This window comes from Punica granatum, chromosome 3 (assembly GCF_007655135.1).
Source record: "Punica granatum isolate Tunisia-2019 chromosome 3, ASM765513v2, whole genome shotgun sequence".
NCBI classification, from domain to species: Eukaryota; Viridiplantae; Streptophyta; class Magnoliopsida; order Myrtales; family Lythraceae; genus Punica; species Punica granatum.
Genome location: NC_045129.1, coordinates 31474076 through 31497888, shown reverse-complemented (window position 1 = coordinate 31497888; position 23813 = coordinate 31474076). Strand labels below are relative to the sequence as shown.

Here is a 23813-nt window from a genome sequence, read left to right as displayed (position 1 = left end):
CAAGTATCGTCCAGAATTTTGAAAAAAATCGAAGTTAATGCACATAGGACCTAAAATTCTTGTATTTTCAATCGGATACCCGAAAAATGATCCGGGACCACCATTGTGTTAAAAAAATTTCAATGGTCAATATTATGTAGAAAAATATTTTTCAATCTCGAGTTTTGTTCTCGATTTTGAAATTCGAATTTTCGGAAATATTTTTCCGAAAATATAAAATTACAGTCAAATTAAGGAAATGTCCCTGAGTTCAAAAGCAGTGAATGTGTCGACGGTCCTCGAGTGCCGGTGGACCAAAACGGGTTGCTGACACCTGATAATTAAGAGGTTTCAAGTTCGATATTTATTGTGAGACTACCCGTACTCCTTTATTTGATATTAAAATTTCAATTTATTTGTACTGAGCCCATTTGGGCCTCCCCTGAACTGGAAAAGAAAAAAGTCGAAAGGTATTAGGTTCTTGCTTTAGACTTATTAAAATCATTGTTACGATGTGGATTATAAACAAATAAATGGGTAAATTACTTAAAAAATTTACGTACTTTTCAAGTTGCTTCAGATTTTGCACGTATTTTAAAAATTTCCTATAAAATTGCAATGTTTCGAAATTGATCTAGATTTAGCATGCTATGACAATTTGTCAATTCACCGCCATAAAATGCTTACGTAGCCACAAAATTTTAGTCTAGTTGGCCGTTAATTTTGACAGCCATATAAGCATTTTAAGTTAGTGAATTGACGGACTGTCACCACGTGCTGGAATTGGATCAATTTTAAGAGTGCGTTTGGATTTAGAGTTGAGTTGAGTTGAGTTTTGGTTTTAATTGATTTGTAATGATTGTATTGTTGAAATATGAAAAAAAGTGTAAAAAAGTAATGAATAGTTGAGAGAATTTAATATTAAAAATTGAATTGAATGATTAAAAAAATTAAAAATTAAAAATTAAAAATAAATAATGATTGTGTTGTTAAATTAAAGATAAATGGAGTCGAGTTAAGTTGAGTTGAAATTTTTTTAAAAAACAAACACACAAAATTTTACATAAAAATTTTAAGTAAGTGTTTTTATAAGTAATTACTTTAAATAAATAGAACAGAGACCATAAATTTTCCAATAAGAAAAACCAAGTCTCGAATAACAGGACAAAAAAATTCTGAAATAAAGGAAATAAAGAACATTCTGTTATAACAGAAGATGTTATTACTCTATTGTATAAGTAGTTTATGTATTCACTTCATAGACGAGTAAACTGATCGCCAAACTACAAAGAAGGGCATAAATTCATGCACAAGCTATCAAAGCTGTTATTGATCATGACCAGGGGCAAGCCGATGTCTAAGTAGGATCGTTTTTATTCATCACAAAGATATCTAGAGATATTTGTTTCGGGTATAAACTTTGTGACGTAATTACAAGGTGATAGAAGGGAAGTTAATTTACAATAGTCAAATTAGTAATTACACATAGAATTATGCGTGTACTTTCAGTTATTGGACAACTACAAGTTAATGCAAGAAAATTCGGCAACTCCCGAGCATGCACTCTCATGAAATCACTTCAGTTAATAACTTAAGCTTTCATAGTGGTGTGAAAAACAAAGATTACATAAAGCACTAGATAATACAAATATAGTCAAATTCGATGATGAAGACATAGGTTGTTAATGTCAAACACTCATAAAAGAAATAATAATAGTATGAGTGTAGTGGGAGGGTGGATCTAAATGCATGCGCATTGAAAATAAGTTCTACTTGTTAGTTTGTCACTCTAGTCTCGTCTTCGTTTCAATGGTGGGCCGGTCGTTAATGTAGTTAAAAGGAATAGGTCGACTAACGTCTGATGAAATTTCTATAGTTTGATATAGTGAGATCCACGCCTATTAAATTCTAGAAGAAATACCGATTTATGAAAGGAGAGAATTCACGATTGGCCTGGAGAACATTATTCCTTAGTGTCCCGGCTCCACTCAAACTTAGATTACTTAGGATCTAATTGAGCTTCCAAATATTAGGTGGTGCAAATTTAAAAAGAGAGGGAAAAAAAACACTGCGTTTGATCGATCGAATTTAAGGTGCATAAAGATTTATGAAAACACGTCTTGTGTTGCGTTGTGTCTTGAACGTGAAGAGTCGGATTGAACATGTTTATTTATTAGGCAAAAATTTCTTCCTCGACACTGGATAAAAGAAGAAGAGAGAAAAGGGAGGAGAGTAGGAAGCCTCTGAGGTTGTCGGAGACCTCAATTTATGCAATGGTGGCTAGCGGGACCACCGCATATTATTATTGTAAAATTTCGTTGGGCTTATAAGTGATTGAATCCATTTCCTATTTATCAGTTTAAACTGATAAATTGTGAAACTCAATTTAATATAAGCTTATAGAACCCAATCACTGAGGTTGTCGGAGGCCTCAATCTATGCAATGGTGGCTAGCGGGAACACCACATATTATTATTGTAAAATTTCAGTGGATCTATAAGCGACTAGATTCATCTTCAACTGATAAGTTGTGGAACCTAATCTCTTATAAACTTAGGTATATTATTTAATTATTCCGTATGTGACAATTTTTAACTCTCAGTACCCGTACTCACATGACAACGTATAGTCCATCACGTGCTACATATCCTTAAACACCCGCCCTGAAACACATGCCTTCAACAGATGACTACAAGCCGAACATCCTCTTTCATTGGTTGGGCGAGGGGAACAAATTAAACTGACCACGAGTTCCACACTTGAGACGATTAACATGAGGCGTACTCTTAGTTGTATCGAAACTGGACTAGATCATACTCAGACCAACACGGGCACACTTTGGCTGCCCCACAAATAGACATTCAACTTGGCTTGGTGCAAGTTCACAAGAGCGCACGGAAGCATATGATCCGCTCTGAATTATTATCTCGTTCTATTTGTTGAGAACATAACCAAACAAAATGAGAAATGATATTATTAAAATCACCAGATTACTACCTCGCCAAGGCGGCGAGGGCGACTTTGAGCCACGACTCCCCTGTTTCCCTCTGGGCGTTTTTCGTTGTTTTTCAGTTCATTGGGTTTTTGTTCTAATTTATAAATTTTTCGTTTGATTTTTAAAACCTTAAAATACTAGTAAGGGCACTTTTCGTCATTGGGAATGCATATTCCAATGGTATCTTTGTACGTACAACAAAACATGTTGGGGACATAAAAATCCAATAGTGAATTTCGTACAACTCACGTCCTAATCCATGCAAATTGTACCCTTCATCGACTTGGAATGAAAATAGGCATAAATTAACTGAGTTGGTAGTTCGTCCCGATGAATGTAAGTTTTGTTTACATATTATTTCCTCAACTATTAGCATACTAGTTAACCTAACATTACTTCTTGAATTTTAGAGCGCAATTTCACTATCGAGTCGTAAGTATATTGTGATTATGGAGGGATGGAAATATGTGGTTTATGAAAGGATTTTTTTTTCGGTAAAGTCGGGGGCATGGTCCCAATTACAATGAAACAGGAATAAGGCGGGGCATGGTGGCCCCTACAATGTCGCCTAACAGCAGCTGAAACACCCCATTAGGAATTGAGTGAATAATATTCGTGCCGAGCGGGTACTCCACAGCCATATTTGCAAGCTTGTCCGCACAAGAGTTGCCCTCCCGATAAGTGTGTTGCATCCGGACATCCCAATCTCGACTACAAAGGTCAAGAATCCGACCTCGGAGAGTCTATAGCCAAGAAGCAGCAGGGCCGTCCCCTGAAATGATCCGTAGGACCGCTAATGAGTCCACTTCGAGAGCTAACTTTGGCATCCCACCTTCCAAGCCATCTCCGTCCCCGTGAGTGCCCCCCAAAGCTCCGCCATGGTGATTATAGCGATGCCAATGTTTTGGGAAAATCCCACGATTCACCTACCATCTGCATCACAGAGGAGGCCACTAGCTTCGGCTGCCTCGGGATTGCCTCTTGAAGAACCGTCCGTGTTAAGCTTGAAGAAGTCCTCAGGGGGCCGAATCCAACTGATGTTGACCCAGCGTTTGGAGGTGGTACCTATCGCCTTTTCCACTAAAGCCCAGCCTTCCCGAAAAGACCGAGCGGTCTGTAAGATGGTCCGACATGCCGAGGTGGGACAGCTGAAATCCGACTCGAATAACTCGTTGTTCCTCCACGACCACAGCAGCCAGCAACTAGTAGCAAAGGTAGTTGACTAGTGTTGATAATACGGGTAGGACAAATTTTGCCAAAGCCAATCCAATAGGTCCAAAGTGAAGAATTCTGGTTGAGCCTCGATCGGAACAAGCCTCGACCAAATTTGCTTCGCCAGAACACAATCCCGTAGGACATGTAAGGTAGATTCAGCTCCACTCTCGCAATGGGGGCAGCTAGGGGTGTCACACAAGCTCTTTCGGTAACGCGCCTCGTTCGTGAGCAAGCTCTCCCAGGCAAAGCGCCAAAGGAAGAATCAGATACGCTATGGACCCTCCCATCTCCAAATATTCTTCCATAGCTTGGAGTAGTGATCAGTCCCTGAGCCCATAGTTAATAGCTTGTATGCTGATGCTACCGTGTAGTTCCTAGACGGTGCCAATCACCAAAATGGAACGTCATCTCTGTGGACACCCGAAGCCGAGGCCACCACACTAGCAATGCACAGCAGCGATGAATTGTTCAGCCAAGAAGCAATTCGCTCACAATTCCATCTCTCCGATTCGGTGACATAGCTATGAAATGATTTTTTAATTCTCCATAACCTATGTTTGGATGAGTTTCATTAAAAAGTAGGGTGGAATGATATTAAATTTAGAAAAGATCTTGACCCTTAATTGCCTTTTAAAATGTTATATCAATGATTGATCTTGTCATCCCTCCATAACAATCCAAATTGATGGGATTAAAATATAAATATCATGAAGGGTTATGATGAGATTAGTTATCCCTCCATAATCTTTCCCCTTTTAAAAATTTTAAAAGTCATACATGGATTATTATCATCTCTGTATAACCCATTCCTTCGTAATCCTCTATAACCATGTCACCAGATCCTGACATAAAGTATGCGCTGGGACCGGCACTGGAGCTCTGCAAAACAGACTATATTTATTAGGTCTTTCTTTCCATTGGAGCTCTGAAAATGTTTGATAAATTGAGGAATTGGTCTTTCGACTGACTGTTTCAAGGGAAATTAATTGCTCCGACTTGCCACTATAGAGAAAATAATGGTTATGTTTTTCAGAATAAGTATGATATTGCCAGTTACAAGGGGATTTATAGGCATGTATAATGAAATAAAAATCCTAATATCTAATAAAGGGGTTTAAATAGTCGTACTAGGTATCTACCTCGAGCCTCTTAGTTAACAGGTGATGGCGTACTCCACGCTACTCCCTTTTGGGATAAAAGATAAAATTATGGGAGATACTACTCTCGCAATTCTGAGAGATCGGGGATTAAAGGTAATTCTCTCTCCCAATAAATGTGCTTACCTAGGCTCAAACTTATGTTCTCTCCTTTACAGGGATAGAACTGCATACCACTCAACCAATACTTTATTAAAGTTGTTGAAATTGGAGACACAATAGCATTTCTCTTCAAGCATATTTTCAGGGGAAGTGTTTTATTTTTTAGTTTTTTATTTAACAAAGAAAATGGTAGTTTTAGGCCTCAATCTTTAGAGTATTGTTTATTTTCGTTCTAAACCTTCTTTTTTTGTTGATGATCTATAAAAGCACGACTTTCACTTATTTTCTAATTCTAACACGGTGTCTCAAAAATTGCACAAAAAATCACCAACTATTGATCTTATTTTGTGTCTAGTATATTGTCATTTTGTGGTCCTTTGATTCCGATCATTAGGCCTCCCTAGAGGCCACCAACCTCTCAATTAGGGTGATCAACGACAACAAAGGTCACCGGCAACTCCAATTTGGGGGTGGCCAGCGGGGAGGCCCCAACACCGGACACCTCCCCTCTTTCTCCCTAGGTTTTCGTCCTTAAGGCTTCTTTTTTTATTTTTGTTATTTTCTAAAAATTTTCAAAATAATTTTTATTTTTAGAAAAATTTGGGATCCAGTTGGTCAATCACCGTGAGTCACGTGACTTCGTCAACAACTTCGGTTAAAACTAACGGAAATATTGATGCCGCGTGCTAACATTGCTATCAAATTGATAGTTTGTGATTTTTGTGCAAAGAAAACAATTCGATCTAAAATTGTTAAATTGTGAAAATATGAGTTTTTTTTTTGTTATTAACCCTTATATGAAATCTTATGGCATATATATTAGGATTACGGATTATCAGATAACACCAACAATGAACATGTACGATAAACTACAAAATGAAGGTGTCATAAAGACCATTATCATATGCAAAAAGTTACAAAAAATGCTTAATATAATCCAAAATTTGGACAATGTACAATAAAAGACTAATTTGTCAAATAAGTTTAGATAAAACCAAATAATCACACGTCAATACCCAATATATAAATAGCATGGAGGCAAAGAATCATAACCTTATTTTACGTGTCTTCTTATGATAAGTCCCCTTACAAATATAAATGAAACTTGGTGTTTTTAACCATTACCCGAACTAATGTCCTATATATCTGAACTGCGTGACAATAAATTTTTATTGTGTATATACACTATAACGACCCGTAGAAAAGCAATCTTAGAAACAAAAATGTCCTTAAATTTCGGTAAGCGGATGTACAAATCCCTTAAATTTCAGTAAGCCATAAAATACAAAATATTAATATATATTTGATTTTATTCATTTTTTAATATAAGCCATGCTTTCAGAAAAGAGGCACATAAAAAATTGTGACATGTAAAAGAATTCGATTTGAATATACTGATAATTGAGTGCTAAGATGAAACTCTGAACTCAAAACTTTTTCTCTTGATAAAGTTTATCTTTCTTGTGTCTCAAGAAAGAGGAAAAAATAAAGTTTTGAAATCAAAGAAATAGTTCTTTTTAACATGCTTCATTGGTTGACATGTAACAAAAGGAGAGTTTCCCATTGGAATTCCTTTAGCTTTAACTAGTGAAATTAACTCGCACATTGAAGCGAATTAGTTTAGAAATGAACTAGAATTTGAGATCACAATTTTTTTTTTTGGTTACAAAGAAGGCACATGGGCCAGTATAATGAAATAAAAATTTAAATATTTAATAAAGGGACACAAACAGTCTCACATGAGTATCAAACTCGAAGCCTCTTCGTTACCAGTAGAGGGCATGTGCTACTACGCTATATCTTCTTTAATATTTGAGTTCACAATTAAATTGCAATGATCAACTCGGGTTTTGTCCACATCAAATAGCGGTGCTATATCAACTAGGGTATTGTCCACATCAACTTGTATCAGCAATTACTAAGACGACTGAACTAGCTACAAGCCCTCTTTTCTTTTTTCTATATATATGTATATATGTATATATCGAGGGGTTTGGATCAGTGTTATCAGAACCAGACCGGATAATGAACCGGAAGGGGTACGGGTTCATGGGTTTATGGGTCCAACGGGGGTTCGATGGGTCGGACCGCACGTTTATTTAAAATAAAATAAATATTCATATTATTAAAAAAATTATGATAATTAAGATAAAAGTATATGATTTTAAAGAAATATAACAATAGTATAAGAAAGTATCTATATTTAATATTTCTTACTTCAAAATAAATATTTTATTTTAATAAGTACTTAAAAGTAGAGTTAAAAGAACAAAAAAGTGGTGGTGCCTTGGTTGGTAGTATGCTAGTATGAGAAGCAAGAGGTCATGAATTCAAATCCTTACATGACCAACCAATTTTTACATTAAATAGGATACCCATAAAACCCATAGAATCGTTCAATGGAATTTTACTTAAACCGGCTGGTTCAATGGATCCGGCGGTTCAAAGCTGCAATTTCGAGTTTCAGGCGAACCGGACCGGACATGGTGCGGGTTCCCAGTCCGACCGGTCGAACCGGCAGGTCCGATCCGGTTCTGATAACAATGGTTTGGATTTTATCCGGGTAATCTCCGGCATGTGAGCATCTCATGAGACAAGTCAGTTAAGCTATAGGGTCCGTTTGGTACGCGGAAATAAAATGGATTGGAATGGATTGCTCATATCTTCATTGTACCTCATTTTCCTATTAATGTTTTTTATATAAGTTGGAAAAGACATTCCTTCATTATCATCTTTTTTCTTCATTTTGTTGGAATGAACATTCCCTCAATTAAGAAAGAGAATGGTTATTCCCTCATTTCATGCTACATATTGTGAGCATATATGTTCTTTTAATTTATGTATCTAAAAATATATAACATAATATCTTGGTAAATAAATCTAATATTATAATAATATTCGTTCATTTTGTGATTGTCATTAAAAAAATCACATTTTTTTTACTAAATACTATTCCATTTCCCTATATAGAATTCATTCATTTCCATTTCATTCCATTCTCGCGTATCAAACGGAACCTAGAAGAAAGTCATGTCATTCGATTACCAAGTTAACTTTTATCAAATTAGCTAGAACTCTTTGTACCTAGTCTGGTTACTTAAAAGGAAAAAAGAATCATTGTGCTCATTTTATTTAACTATGATGAGTATAGTTGACTCGGGGATGCATAAACTTAGTCGAGAGCCAGCAAAACTTGCATGGAAAAGTAAGCATTTCTTTCTGTTTAAGGCATGTTAAGTTTTGACTGTCTCATGACGATAATCAATAAAATTCATGCCTCTGACAATAGAATATACTTGCTTATCAAAAAAATTGATAAATTTCACCCAAAGAAATGATAAATAAATAAATAAAAATGTCAGCATACACGTAGTGATGGATCTAGAAATTCAATTCAAGGGAGCGAAGTTCAAGTGGAGATAAAGAAATAGTAAAATCATAAAGTTAAGGGGTGAAATAGGATGAAATAATGTGAAAAATAATAAACTTAATAAAATATAATAGAAATTCTATAGCTTTATCGAGTGAAAGTGTGGAACACTCCTGCGCACCCCTTAAATCCATCCCTACATATGCACGTACATGCATGTATTATAAACTAATGACCACTGCACATTACTACAAAAATGTCTAGTAATGATTAGAGATAGTTCATATCGATAGTACGTACACAGGACGATCACCACTAGGGAAGAGTAAATTCCCGTATCAATCAAACTTAAAACCCTAAGCTTTCTTATAGTAATATCCACCCAATAAACGACCAAAATTGACTTGATCATTTGTACTTTTTCATGTCAAATATTGTGCTCTTTTGTATGTTATCCAGAAACTGATCCTCTTGTTCCTTCTTCGGCAGTCCGAATATTTTCAGACTCTATTAACTTCTGTATTGCTGCCTCAAATGATAATATGCTAATGCAGTTATTATTGTCAAGCAGTTACTTAGCATGGAATTAGTACTCGGCCGCCTCAATCCCATTTATAGAAAATATTGCGATCGAAAGTACATTCTAAGTTGGCCTAAAAAGAAAGAACAGAAAGGATTCCCATGTCAGGAAGACAGAAAAGGTCGAGACTGGGTCCTGATCCCCTCGTACGTCATGTTCAGAAGAATTGTGTACATTGCATTAATTTTTAAGTTCAATTAAGGCTATATATGCATTGATATATGTTTATACATGTATTAACTTTTCACGTCGTCCTTGAGCTCTGCCATCACAGTTCATCGGTGAGTTAATCTGCCAATTTAGTTCAGTAACTGCTCATCATATGCATGTGTTATGATTAATCAATAGTACAGCATAAAGATATTAACCAATAATTATCGAATGGACACCCAACATAGCAATAACATCAAATATCCAATAGGGTGCCCCATCGGAGGCGGCTCTTTATTGTATCAACCCTTAAGAAGAGGGATAATCTTCTTTTTCCCCTAACAGAATTTATGTATTTTTTTCCGTTTACGAGAGAGATTCATGGTCTAATACTAGGAAATGAAAAGTCTTATGAAGAAGTACGGGTAATCTCATAACGAAAATCGAGTCTGGAAGATCTTAGTTATCAGTCGAGAATAATGCCACTACATTAAAACTCATTTTTTCCAATTTAAGGTCAATTAATTTCAATATATTACCTGTAGTACGACTGTACGAGGATAGTCTCAAGATACATCCTATATTTTAATTTGTTTTAAAATACTACCTAGAGATATTCTTTTTTTTCCCCCCCAAACTAAAGGGGTCGGAGGCGACTGATGCAACAACTACCATAGAATGTAACTATATGGGTCCGAACTCCACTGAGGAATGTCCAATTTGAGCCATAGCTACCATAGGACTAGAGGGTTTGGGCTCGTTACCGCGATCTCAACGAAGTATTAAAAAAATATCACCCATTCACAAGTCCATAGTCAAGGTACTACTACAAGCGGGTTCGACAACTATAACACCTTTAATGTTTGGATGGGAAGAATTCCATTGGCAACTAGGTTATGTTAAAATTAGAGAACCTACCCTAAATTGATGGCAGAATTATCTCGAGGTATTTGGATTTTATTTTTTTTTAGTATTGCCCCATTTGCTAAATAAATTATTTCTTCTTAGATCGATATCCCTTTCTAGAGAAAGTTTATTGATGGTAATCAAAAGTAAATAGTCATGGTCTTACGAGATCAAGGAGACCGATGACTCTGCTGCTAACAGTATGTGACATTCGGCAGCATCAAAGAGATACCAAAGAGATTGATGTTGTTTCAGTCTTCCACAAAGAAATAGGATTGAGATGTGAAGGAGAGATGAATAAAACATAATAAAATAGATGCATCACCTTACCGAACTCTATTTTTAATGTTTGATTCAAGGTTTGCCCCTGATCAAGCACGTCAATCGCGCATGAACCTCTTCCAATCGGAATGCTGACGGTGTTAGCAGCTTGGAGCATATTGAGAGGGTTTAACTACTTCTGGGGAGTATTTTGAGACATTAAGCTATAGGGTGTATTCTAAAAAGGCCCTCCAACTACAGGGTATATATTGAAGTTAATCCTCTAATTTATTTATTTATTTATTTATGTTTTTGTTGGTTACAAGGGAGATCTATTAACCCAATATAATAAAACTAGAAATTTCAATAGCTAATAAAAAACACAAGTAATCTCATTGAGCATCGAACTTGAAATCTATTAGTTACCAAGCGAAAGTATGTGCCACAGTATTACATCCTTTTTTTTGTTTGTTAAATCACTGGATGTTCTGAACTTACTTATTAAGACTATTCTCATTTGAAAACCTCTTAAGCCTTGCTACGACATGTTTTAAGTAAGTTTTAAATTTCTAAATTGTGAGAAGATATTGTGTGTAAGGGATTTACAACGTGACGCTGTATCACCAGACAAATAAAATAAAGATAAATTATTTTTGTCAACAATAATTTGCAGTAAAATATGCACATTTAGAGCTCAATTTGCTTGCACATAGCTCGGCTGGTTAGGCCCTGTTTGGTTTTAGGATGTAATTTTAGAATCACAATTCTAACTTAACTCTACCCACTACAAAACAAAATAATTCATACAAAGTCAAAGAGTGGGCCCTATTTATATTACTTTTTTTCACAATAAAACAACATAACTCATACAAAGTCAAAGGATGCACCCCATTTATACTACTCTTTTTCAAAATCAAAATCTAATTTTAAAATCTTACTATGAAACCAAACACAACCTTAATTTCTCGGGATGTCTGTATTTCCGGTGGGTGGTTGAAGGAGTCATGAAGCTTTCAATGCTCACAGCCTCACACTCCCTCCCCTGTTCTTAGGGGTCACTTTTTTCAACGATGTCTCCTATGAGTTCATACCCAATAAATAAATAAACCATTTATTGTAATCTATCTATATATTAAACTAATTCAGATGAGGCAACATGGTCAATCTCTCAATAAGTCCAACAATTCTCCCTCATTTTTCCTTCCCTCCCCCGTTTCTGGCTCTCTGTTTGTCACCTATAAATTTGGGTGTCTGCCTCCCGTCCTCTTAATCCCAAAAACCTCATTAAGAGGGATGGAGAGAGAGATGGCAGAGATCTCAGGAAGAAACGGAGTAGTGGCCTTGGATGTGAAAGCAGCTGATGCTTCCGCCAAGGCCGCCATGGATGAGCAAGAAACCGGGGCATGCTGCTTTGTCCCGCCGACTTTCGTTCAGAAGGTGATCTAATGACTAATCGATCACACCTCAATGTCGTTTTCCAGTTCTTGTTCCATTTCCATAAGACAGATGAAGTTCACTTGTTGTTACAGATGATAGCGGAGGTGTGCGGGACCTACTTCCTGATATTCGCGGGGTGCGGTTCGGTTGTGGTGAACAGGAACGAGAAGGTCGTGACTGAGCCTGGGATCGCCATCACCTGGGGGCTCGCCGTCTTGGTCCTCGTCTACTCCGTCGGTCACATCTCCGGCGCCCATTTCAACCCCGCGGTCACCATTGCCTTTGCCACCTGCAAGAGGTTCCCTTGGAAACATGTATAATTCCTTCCTCTCTTTTATCTTTCTTCCAACTGCGTAACCACAGGATCTCTAAGCAGATGACAGATTGCGTTGTCACTGGATGGCCTTTTACGTGCAGTGAGAGTCTAAAACTAATTGGAAGCTTTTTAAGATTAGAGTTAACACAATGTTTGAACTGGATTAGTCTTAGCCAATAAGTTGTGGGTACCTCATATTTAACGGAGAAAAAAAAAAAGAAAAAGAAAAACTCGATGCTTCAATAGATGGTGATGGGTTACCCAAAATAGGGGTGGCATATCATCCGGTGCTCGATAACTTGATACCTCACATCCGATAGCTTTTAGAAAGAGCGCACCCTAATAAAATTGCAACTGTCTTATAAGATCTTTGATGAGGGGTCACTCGCTCCTCAGCCAGTTGTTTGATACTGCTAATCATCGACATAATACGTACTATAGGTTCCGGCCTATGTAGCAGCACAAATGCTAGGGTCGCTGCTGGCGAGCGGGACCCTGCGATTGCTATTCACTGGGAGGCATGACCAGTTTGCTGGCACCTTGCCTACCGGTTCCGACATGCAGGCATTCGTGATCGAGTTCATCATTACATTCTACCTCATGTTCGTCATTTCGGGCGTCGCTACCGACAACAGAGCTGTAAGTGCCACCGATTATCCTCACCCAGCAACAAACTACAAACCAATTATTCACAACATCATCCAATCCAATACTGAGAAATAATAGTGAGAACAACGATATCGCATATAGCCAAGGGGTTTATTTAATTTATTCCAAGGGATACTGTGAGAATACGACATTTAATGATATAGTTTTCCTCATGAAAAAGATTATAATGTCATTTTTCATTTGTTGATTTGTGAAGATAGGAGAACTTGCTGGTCTTGCCATTGGCGCAACGATTCTGCTCAATGTCATGTTTACCGCGTAAGACTTCTCTATACTCTTCTGTCATTATTATTGTTTTGTATTTATTTACAGGACAAACATATATATTGTGTGTATGAACTATATATATAATATATGTATATATATATAAGATTCTCTACTCTGACCTAACTTCACGATCTTAAATTGACAAATCCGTCTTATACATCAATATCTTGCCTATCAATTCTTACAATTAAACGACAAATCCGTCCTTTACATAATGATATACAAAATCTGCTAGATACACAAAATTGGACAAACTAAGGACACGTAATTATATTTTGTTTTGTACCCTTGACGTATTATATTACATTGGAGATTTAACTCTCAAGAAAGGAAGAGATCGAACACTTCTCAAAACAAGACAATTGTGAAATAAAATTACTAACTTGCCATCTCTTATGGGATCTAGGCCCGTGACGGGAGCATCAATGAACCCAGCAAGAAGCCTGGGGCCTGCAATCGTGTCGAACAATTACACGGGGATATGGATCTACCTGCTGGCCCCAACGCTCGGAGCCATTGCGGGAGCATGGGTTTATAATTCCATCAGGCTCTCAGACAAGCCGGCACGCGAGATCACCAAGTCCACCTCCTTCCTCAGGAATGCCTCCCATAATCGTAACGGCTCCACCTGATTCCGATTATACGATACCAGATAATCTCTATTTCCTCAGGCGATGGCTGTGCAACTCAATGTACCGACGTATATATGTAATTTTGGATAAGCATACCGATAGATACTTATATATAATGTAATGGAAATACGTTATCTTATTAATTTTGGATCTAGTAGTCCCATAATAGATCATTAATGCCATAAGAGGGGTTCGAACCCCATAATTATTGCACCGTTTTAGCTCGTGCGATTGCTACCATACTTATTCTGAAAAGAAATGATAGATTTGAGTGACCGCCTCAAAGTAAAAAAAAAATATATAGTTACACATGATCTCGCCTAAAATTAAAATATTACAAATTCGATTCCTGTCATTGTGACTTCAGAAAGAAAAGGTTAGAGCCACTCTTCTCCCTTACAAAGTATCATATGCATTAAATGTACTGTATATATCGACAAATGGAGAAACACCAAGATAGAGTAGCATCATATAAGTAGTGGAGTTCTAAGCAATCCCCTATCAGTCATTGTACGGCATTGATGAATGCAAAAAATATATATGATAATTTCCCAAGAAAACAGAGGTCACGATCAAGGTCACTTTTCTTTTTTATGAAAAAAATAGTCGAGGTCTCGTTAATCCTTTCTTGACAAACACAAGAGTATTGCAAAGGCATGAAAGCTTCTCCATCCAGAAGCCATACCTTTTCTTTTGTCATTTGTAGCATGTTGAGGCTCCAGGGACGGAATGTTCTTCAGCATCCTCTCCCAACAGAGCATATTATGTGCAAGAATTCTAGCAAGAGCACCTACATTAGCAATAAATTACAAGAAGAAGATGTAAATCCCCCCAACATGTCAGAAATATTTTAGACCGGTATTTCCAGAATATGAGAGCTCGTAACTTTGATAAGCAATCTTATTTAGATAAAGAAAAGGCTCAAAAGATATGAAACCATTGTAATAGTAAAACCGCCTACAGTCAAGGTCACCTGCATAAACCAGCCTAAATGGTTCTCCACAATCCATGATTCTTGCAAACATCCACCATGCTCTACTCACTTTATAATGTTATAATCAAATTTAAGAACAAAACACCCACCATAGGAAAGTTTATCTCGGAATCCATAATCAGCATTTCCGCTAAGTCCAACTCTCGTCGCGATATAAGAATTGTTTCTGACAATATCAGCTTAAAAGTCAAAGCCCTTCATATATAGTATCTTACATTGGCATTGCATTCTATATGTCCTCAGTTTAATCAAGATCCCGTATCTAAGCTTTTAAAACATCATTGCCATCTTCATCAAAACAAACCTACACTACAAATAGAACTTCCATGACAATGCTTCCGGCAGAAAAATATTGAAGTAATTAGCAAGCTCAGTATTGCTGCATAGTGGAATACATTGCAATAAGAGAGAATCAAGAAGGCACCAACCAGCCGCATTTGTGTGTGTGGATATTGCTTACAACTCAGGACCTCTAACATCTTTACACCCGATCATCGCACTAGGTAATCATTTCAAGTAGCATTGTTCCCCGACAATCCATTCCTCCATTTTGTTCTAGGAAGAATAACTGGTCGGCAACAAATAAGAGCAAACAACAACTGCACTGTAAAAAACAACATCACCGTCCAAACAAAGACGGTTTTCCTCCAAGACCAAAGGAGCCTTTTCAGTAAAGAAAGTTCAGACTCTAGGATAAGCTTTGCGTCATAGATTTCTGGGATTCCTGCTCCGGGATGGAATTCTGCTCGTTGCTCTACCAGCACCCTTAAGCAGGAGGTAGGCACGTTGCCTTCAACAAAGCCCTGGAACTTTACCTTAATGGTCTGCGACTCTGATATGTATCCAGCAATTAGAGGAGCAATCTTGAGCATCGTCAACATAAGACGTATAGGCTCGCTTTTGAAGAGTAACATGCACGGACGGCTTGAACTTGCAAGTGTTTCACCAGTGGAAGACAGGAAATCTACTCTGATCTTCAAACAAAACATAAATTGGCATTTCAGTCAGATGTCCTTCGCTGAAAGTACGTTTCCAAGTCCACAAAACTACAGTAACTTCCTACAATACTAGCATAAAGAACACTCCGCTGTCAAAGGTATCTCACTTTTACTGATAAGGCGCATACCTGAAAGATCCCAAGATTTTTGTTATACTCCGACTCAGGCAATGCCAAGGTTATGGTGGCCTCAAGCTTGTTATTAGGCAGAATGAATCGCGGTTGCTGACTGCCACTAATTTGAGCCAATTTCTTATACTCCGCCCCACAATCGATGCCGGCACAAGAAACCAATGGCACATAAGCAACAGGATGGTGTTTGGTGTAATCAAAATTCAACTTGTCCTCTATCCGTAATGGCTCCTTGACCAAATACCTCATTATAAATCCACTAATCAGAGTTGCAGTGACCAGTAAGCCGAACAAAATGGAGCATACATATATTGCCCAAAATAGTCCCCACCCAAATCTCAACATAAGCTTCCACACTGAGTCGTGCTCCTTCAGCCATTGATACAGGAAGGGGCTCGCACACTCCCATATCAGGTTCCACAAATTTAACAGCTTTCCAATTATATAATTTCGGCCTCGCCTCATAGTCGAAAAGGGATCCATGATGAACATAACAAATGTGTATAAACAGCAGAAAGGGAAAGTTACCATGCTAACTATGAGATTAATTTGAAACCCTATGGCTTTAATCATAAGCTCAACCAGAGAGATAAGCATACTCGACGACAGAACTTCAGCGTCGCCAGGCGCCCTCATCGAGTCGAACGACTCACCGACCGGCTCACCGTCCGCCTCAGTAATCACAGAGCCTCCATTCGTCTGCACATCCGGAGTGCCGGCTCGGACTGAGCTGGCAGATTCCAGCGTATCAAGGACTAGCTCGCTATTAGCAGTTTTCGTCATTGAAGATTCATTCTTCTCATCGCCGCTCGGGGTGGCGGCAGCTCGGGCCGAGCCGGGTCGGTCCAGATCTGAGCTCAGCCTAGTGAGGTGACCACCCTCATTGTGCTTCGAATCACGAGATGGCCTCCGCCTCCGCAGAGTTGCAGAGGGAGCTGGAGACCGCTGCTCCGGCTGGTCGAAATCGACGCAATCGTAGAAAGGGAAGTCGTCGCTGGCGTCATAGAACGGACCGCCTTCTTCGCTGTTAGGCTTCGAGGAGTCCATTATCGGAAATCAAGGCGAGATTGGGAGAAATTTCCCGATTAGGGTTTTACATTTTCCGATAGGAGAGAAGAAAACAGCGGCAGGAGCAGACGATGAGCCGATGAGAACCTTTCCCCGCCCCTCAGGGAGGTGGACAGTCGCCTGACTGCCACCTGTGGCCACTGAATCTTCATTTCAACCCCTAATGTTTTTGTTTATTTAAAATAAGGACCCATATTGTGATTCTGTATGGTCTCAGTCCCTAAACTATTTATGTTGTGACGTTGTCGCTTTTTTATCGAATATGTCCTCGGAGTGGCAGCCTTGACATTTCAACAGGAAAAATATATTTTTGGTCTGACGGTTTTGAGAAGTGGTGTGCATCTACGTACCCTTTTTTTTCACGATACCCGAACCCTACCCTGTAGGGAATAGGTTTCAAGATTTTCTAACGGGACCCTACCATGTTGGAACTTGGAACCAAAATCTTCCTGAAACTTGAATTATACTACAGGTTCCGAGTACGCTGTTGGAATCTATAATTTTTTTCTCTTCAAGCACAATAAATGAAATAAATAACTAAAATCGAAAAGATCTCATTCATAATCACGATAAATAAATGTTGACATAGATTAATCGGATCACATCCATTTATAGAACGAAAGGATTACGTAGCTCTCATTAGAATTATATAATAGACAAAGTAAATACGCAACTAAAAAATTATGTATCTATTTAGCGCAAAAAAAGATGATATAACTCTTCTTAGTAGACAAAGCAAATAAGCTCCCATTAGAATTCTATAACTACTACATCACACATAAACAATTATTATAAAATATTCTGTTAGAAAAAATATAGGTCACAATTACCAGTTCTGTGGGTATCATATGCATTGGAATCAGAATCGGAACCTATTTTCACCGGTTATTTAAATTACTACTCAGATCCTACCATATTTTCAATTGGAGTTACTCGGACTCTACTCTAACGGGTAGGTTTCGACCGGTTCCGGGTATTCCCGGTATCCATGCACACCCCTAGTTTTGAGCACTTTTTTCCTCAACTATTTTTGTCAATCCTGTCCTTAAGTTATTTTTTCTCATCACTTTGGCTTGAATGTCAAATTTTTTATCTATAAATGGACATCTTTAATTTCGATTTAATATTTTTCTTAAAAAATAATTTTTGAATTTTTTTTGAAATATGGTATGTGAGTCGAGCTTAAGGAAGAGGTGAAGAGCTGAAGAGAAAAGGAGCAGTCAGAACGTTGGCTGGTGGCGACCATCACATCTCTGAGGTCACCGACGTCCTCAACAGTTCTGCTTTGGTATTGATTTTGCTTTTCTATAACACCTCTTCAGCATGATCCACTCTATATTATATCTATATATTATGTAATGTAAACTCCTCCCATTCTTTGTACATTAACATATACCTAGATTTTTTCAACTCATGAGAACTCTCAATTTGATTGATGAGGAGTTTCCATTTTTTTCAAATTTTATATTATTATAATATTTTAAACAACAAAAATATTAACAGAAAATAAAAACCGTAAAAATAAAAAAAATTGTGAGACGTTCAAGTTAGATAACTAGTTTATTTGTATTTGTTTCTCAATTTTTGTGAACTCTTTTTCCCAAGGAAGAGAAAAGCTTCCATTTTATAGGGTAAAAATATCAGATGCCTAAATAATTTTCAAAATTAAAAAATTTAAATAAAGTAAATTCTTTTTACATATTTTATATCCATTTTAACTCAAAAGAACCTTCTAAATATTTTCCAATATTTACAACATAATATATTGTTTGTATAACTTTCTTTTTCGAATAAATTTTTTTGTCAATATTTGTGAACTCTTTTTCTCCCGAAGGAAGAGAAAACTTCCATTAATAGGATATAAAAAATCAATTGCTTAATTTATATATTTTCAAAATTAGAAAGGAACTCAAGAGGACCTTCTAATATTTTCCCAATATCTACAACACAATATATAATATACCATATATGTATATATTTATAGACGTACATGCTCAAGGATTAATTGGAAGATCTAATTACAATGAATAAATTTCACCTCTCTGAAGGTACTTGTAGATCTCATATAAATTTATGTCCACATTAAATTATGAAACTTGATTAAATTGTTCTAGAGCAATTTTGAATTCTCAAACCAGATCCCACTTCGAAACATATAGAAGGATATTACTATCGACAAAGAAACCCTAAATGGAATGCGATTGAATATTTTACGGTGAATCAGAATACATGAATATGGAAACAAAAGAAAGACCCAAATCAAATTCAATTATCTAACCAACATGGTTTGGTTCAAGTAATTTAGCGTTTATTTCACTTAACTAAGATTTCGGGTTCGAGTCTTTGTGAATGCAGAAAATTCACGATGGGAGAGTTTTACCCCTAGTGGGCCGACCAGGCTCGATTGGATTAATCGTGACCCAATTAGACTTCCAGATAGCGGGATTCACACCGAAAATTCAATAATCTAATTAATGTCAATCAAATGGATCAACCATTGATCACTCTAGAAGGTCATCCTCACCGTTGCCGGCCACATTACTGTGTTTCCAATATGGAGACCACTAACACTTTAGTCCTCAAATTATTCAATAGCCACCACTTGAGCACCTGAAATTTCAAAATTAGGAATTTGATCCTCCAATTTCAATTACGTCTAACAGTTAGGTCCTCACGTCAAATTATTGAAACGAAAATCTGTCATGGAAGGCGAGTTGGCAGAAACGACATCAAATTTATGCCACGTCATCATCGAAACGACGTTGTTTTGCTTCCCAAACACCCAAAAACGAAAATGACGCCATGCAACCTTAGCCTGCAGACTCAAGGACGCAAAACGATGCCGTGCATTCCATTTGGCCATGCAAAAATGACGGCGTTTGCCAGCTTCCCTAGGCAACATCAAAACGACATCGGCTTGGCAACCTGAGACTGAAGAACGAAAACGACGCCGGCTTCTCTGCCTCAGTTAGTGTTCTTCCTGCCGATCGAATAGTCGAATCCCAAATTCCCAAATCCATTTGAAACCCTAATCCCCAAATTGCCAAATTCCTCCAATCCAATCGAAAACCCTAAGCCCCAAATTCTGTAAATCCTCCAATCGAATCCCAAAATCGTCCAATCAAATCAAACTATGAACCCTAATCCCCAAATTCCCATTCCGAAAATCATCCAATCGAATCGTAAACCCTAATCCCCAAATTCCTAAAATCCTCTAATCAAACCGTAAACCCTAATCACCAAATTCCCACCAGATTCCCAAAATCGCCCAGCTGATTGCAATCCCAATTTCGAGCACCATGATTTTCAACCCTCGGTCATAGTGGAGCTGTGATAATCATCGTCGCTTGCGAGAGGATTCAACCGTGTACCCCAAGAGCAGGAGAAAGAGCAGTTGGAGCATGTCCAATGATGAAGATGGGTTCTGTGATTGCAGGCGAAGAAAGGCAGTTGGAGCAGTAAGAGGGATGGAGACATCTACTGTCACTGCAGGCGAAAAGCTTTGAGGATGACATCCAACACGAAATGCAATCCTGGAAGGGCGTTTTATAGGTGCCCACAATAGAGGAACAAAAGTCTAAGCTGCGGTTATTTTCAATGGGAAGATGAAATTGGCTTGTCAAACTCCTCTCCTGATCAGAGGTTGATCAGTCAGCTTAGGAGGAGGAATGCCACGAACGAGCTACAGTTGAAAAGGTTATGGATTTTGTGTTTGATTTTGGCTTTTTTGGTTACTGTTTTGGCATTGAAATTATGGAAGTAAGCTGGCTGTGGTATATTTGGTGTGGCTTGGAGTGCAGTGGTCTGTTATGTTGTGATGGAAGTGGCCTTTGGGAAGTGGCCTATGTAGTTGATCAATCTGTTGGAGTTGATCATTGTGTTGGTAGTTTATCTGTTTGTTGGACTACCAGTGTTGGTGGTATGGGTAAATGGTGCTTAGGAGTTGGTTTTTGCTGGATGCTCTGCTGCATTGTATAAATTGAATGTAACTGATTTCTAGCAATATATGATGAAGAACCGCTGTTGATATCAATTGTTTCATCTTCTTCCTGTTATGCCATTTATATCTTACTTTGCAACTTAGTAATTCTTGCACTAATGGTAATTGAGCACTGGGCACTATTCTGTGTGATCACTAACACCAAGCACTGAGCAGTAACAGCAAGCAGTGAGCACTAACACCAAGCATTAGGACCTAACACCAAGCATTGACTACTAACACCATGTGAGCACAAAGCATCAACTGAGTACAAAATACCAACTGAGCATAGAACATCGACTGAGCATAGGACATCAACTGAGCACAGAACACATACTGAGTACTAACACCAAGCACTAACACCAACTGTGCAGTAAGACCAATTGAGGCATTTATATCACTATGCAAATGAGAAAGTTTTGAACATTTATTATTGAACATTTATATCATTGTGTAACTTAGTAACACCATTTATATTACTGACCAACTGAACAGTAATCTGACAATGGATCAACAGGGCAACTAAGAAAGTTTTGAACATTCTTGAGAATAATTGTTGCATATATTAGCTTCTATTACAAAGTAAGAATACAAATGGTCAAATAAACATTTCAAGACCACAAAATATGGCAACAACTGGTCAGAAAATGACCATCTGACCATTACAAATTGCCCATTTGGTCACCCATACAAAATGTACTTGATTTCACCATGCATATACCATTAGCATTAACTATACCAAAAAGACCAACTTAACCATGTCATCAACTATACGATAATACCAAAAGAGGACTAAATATCAATTCCTATACACTTCAATATGTACTATCATTAAATATACCAAAAAAATGCTTCCCTTAATGATTAATGTGTTGCTGCTTTAGTTGTTGATGCTATTTCTTTTTTTGAACCTACGTGGAGCATGATTCTTGAGTGGCCAAATTTTTGCTTGAGCTAGATGACGACCTCTGAGTTTATTTGTTTGCCAAACTCCTAGTCATCCTTGGAAGAATTGTTGGTGGAGGAGGAGACTCTACTGCATGACCACCAATCACTAACCTTGGAGCAAAAGCATGTACTGGTACTGAGGTAGGTATAGTTCTTGGCATTGGGGCAGGAACATGACTGAGCACCGAGGCATGAAATTGAGGTGATGGTGTTGTTGGTGTTAGAGGCCTGCGTGGGGGTGGCCTCACAACTTTCCCATTGTTTCTCTGCAAGTTTAGGCCAGGTGTGGGGATGAAAACTGGTATGCTCTCACCTGGTTGGCCTGGCTACATCCAAGTAATGCAGCTTGGAGTTGGTCTTGTAACCTGGATACTCTGCATGGTAAAATCAGTTGTGAAAAATCATTAAATAAGCACTACAAATGCATAGAAAAAAGAGAATGACAAAAAAAAAGAAAATAAATACCTCTTGTGTTTGCACTGTTGACTCTGAAGTGGGTGCATTCTCGCCATATTGTGTTCCAGCCACAGATTTACCCTGGGCAATGACATGCAAATTCATAAAAATTGATAAATAATGTTGTTATATATAAGGGTTAAGTAAGTATATATACCTTGTCCTTTCCAGTTGCTTTTTTTTTTTGCTTCTTCTCTCTAACTGTAGTCCCAGTACATCTAGTCTTGTTATGGCCTGTGTTTCCACACTTCGAGCATGTGGTAGCCTTGTACTTCCTCTTGGCCTTAAATGGATTGGAGGCTACATCTTTCTTCTTATCCCTTTTCTTGTTGGGTCTTCCACCACCCCTCATGTACTATGGTGGCAAGATTAGATCTAGACCACTTTTATCCCATTGAGTTTGTCCCAACACTAGATGAATGAAAGGTGTGTAAATGGCTTGCCAGGTTTCTTTGGAGAAGTAGGCATGGACAAACATTTCAGGCTGCATCATATTGTGACATATGCAAGCTATTGCATGACAGCAAGGAATGCCACTTAGATCCCACTCCTTGCAAGAACAACTCTTCTCATTCAAGTCTACTACAAATTTCTCACTTGGATTGTAGATGTGCAGCACTTGGAACATTGAGCCACTAGGATCCCCCACCCACATTGGATGCCACTTGTTGGCATGTTTCTTAGCATCCTCGAGCTTGGTCTGAGCTGCTAGAGTGATTGGACCATGGTAACTTTCAATTTTTTTTCTTAGAATTATTCATCTTCACAGTCAATTATTCTTTGATATCTTCTAACATTGTAATGATTGGTTTGCCTCTAATCTTCAAGTAAATCCAAGCTCCTTCATTTAACTCCTTGATCTTCTGTAAATGTGCATTGAACTCATTCATAGTCTTCGAAAAAGCACAGTCCCACAATAACCTTCTGAGCTCTGATTTCTCCATTGGCTCTAAAGATTTGCTTATAAGTGCTTCATACAAAACTTATGTCTGGTTCCTGGGCATACTTCTTGAACTATTGGCAGCAAACCCTGCAGATATATGAAATGGTTAGATGTGAAAGACATAAAGGCATATTAATAATAACATAAATTACAGATAGAAATCACATTTTGCATATCAGATATCACTTCCCAACCATGCTCATTAGGGTATCCCATATCCTCAAATAGCCTTGTAAGAAACCACTTCCATGTTTCCTTAG

The 23813-nt window shown here is 37.8% G+C and overlaps 2 protein-coding genes across 4 annotated transcripts; one reads left to right on the top strand and one right to left on the bottom strand.

Annotated features, from left to right (window-relative positions):
* The first annotated feature begins 11920 nt into the window (after positions 1-11920).
* Positions 11921-14202, top strand: LOC116200280 (aquaporin NIP1-1-like). The gene is made up of 5 exons (XM_031531116.1): positions 11921-12152; positions 12245-12466; positions 12910-13107; positions 13334-13395; positions 13811-14202. Exons 1-5 carry the CDS (start codon positions 12009-12011, stop codon positions 14034-14036), a joined length of 852 nt encoding a protein of 283 aa, XP_031386976.1. The 5' UTR covers positions 11921-12008; the 3' UTR covers positions 14037-14202.
* Positions 14203-14352: 150 nt separating this feature from the next.
* LOC116200279 (seipin-2-like) lies at positions 14353-17343 on the bottom strand. 3 transcript variants are annotated; one of them, XR_004155707.1, is made up of 4 exons: positions 16157-17343; positions 15459-16004; positions 15120-15196; positions 14353-14826 (listed from the first exon to the last, which is right to left on the bottom strand). XR_004155707.1 is itself a non-coding variant. In XM_031531115.1 (2 exons), exons 1-2 carry the CDS (start codon positions 17204-17206, stop codon positions 15543-15545), a joined length of 1512 nt encoding a protein of 503 aa, XP_031386975.1. In that variant the 5' UTR covers positions 17207-17343; the 3' UTR covers positions 15206-15542. The 3 variants fall into 3 exon arrangements, 1 of the variants encoding a protein (XP_031386975.1); XR_004155708.1 differs by lacking the exon at positions 15120-15196; XM_031531115.1 differs by lacking the exons at positions 14353-14826; positions 15120-15196 and having other exon boundaries at positions 15206-16004.
* Between the last annotated feature and the right edge of the window lie 6470 nt (positions 17344-23813).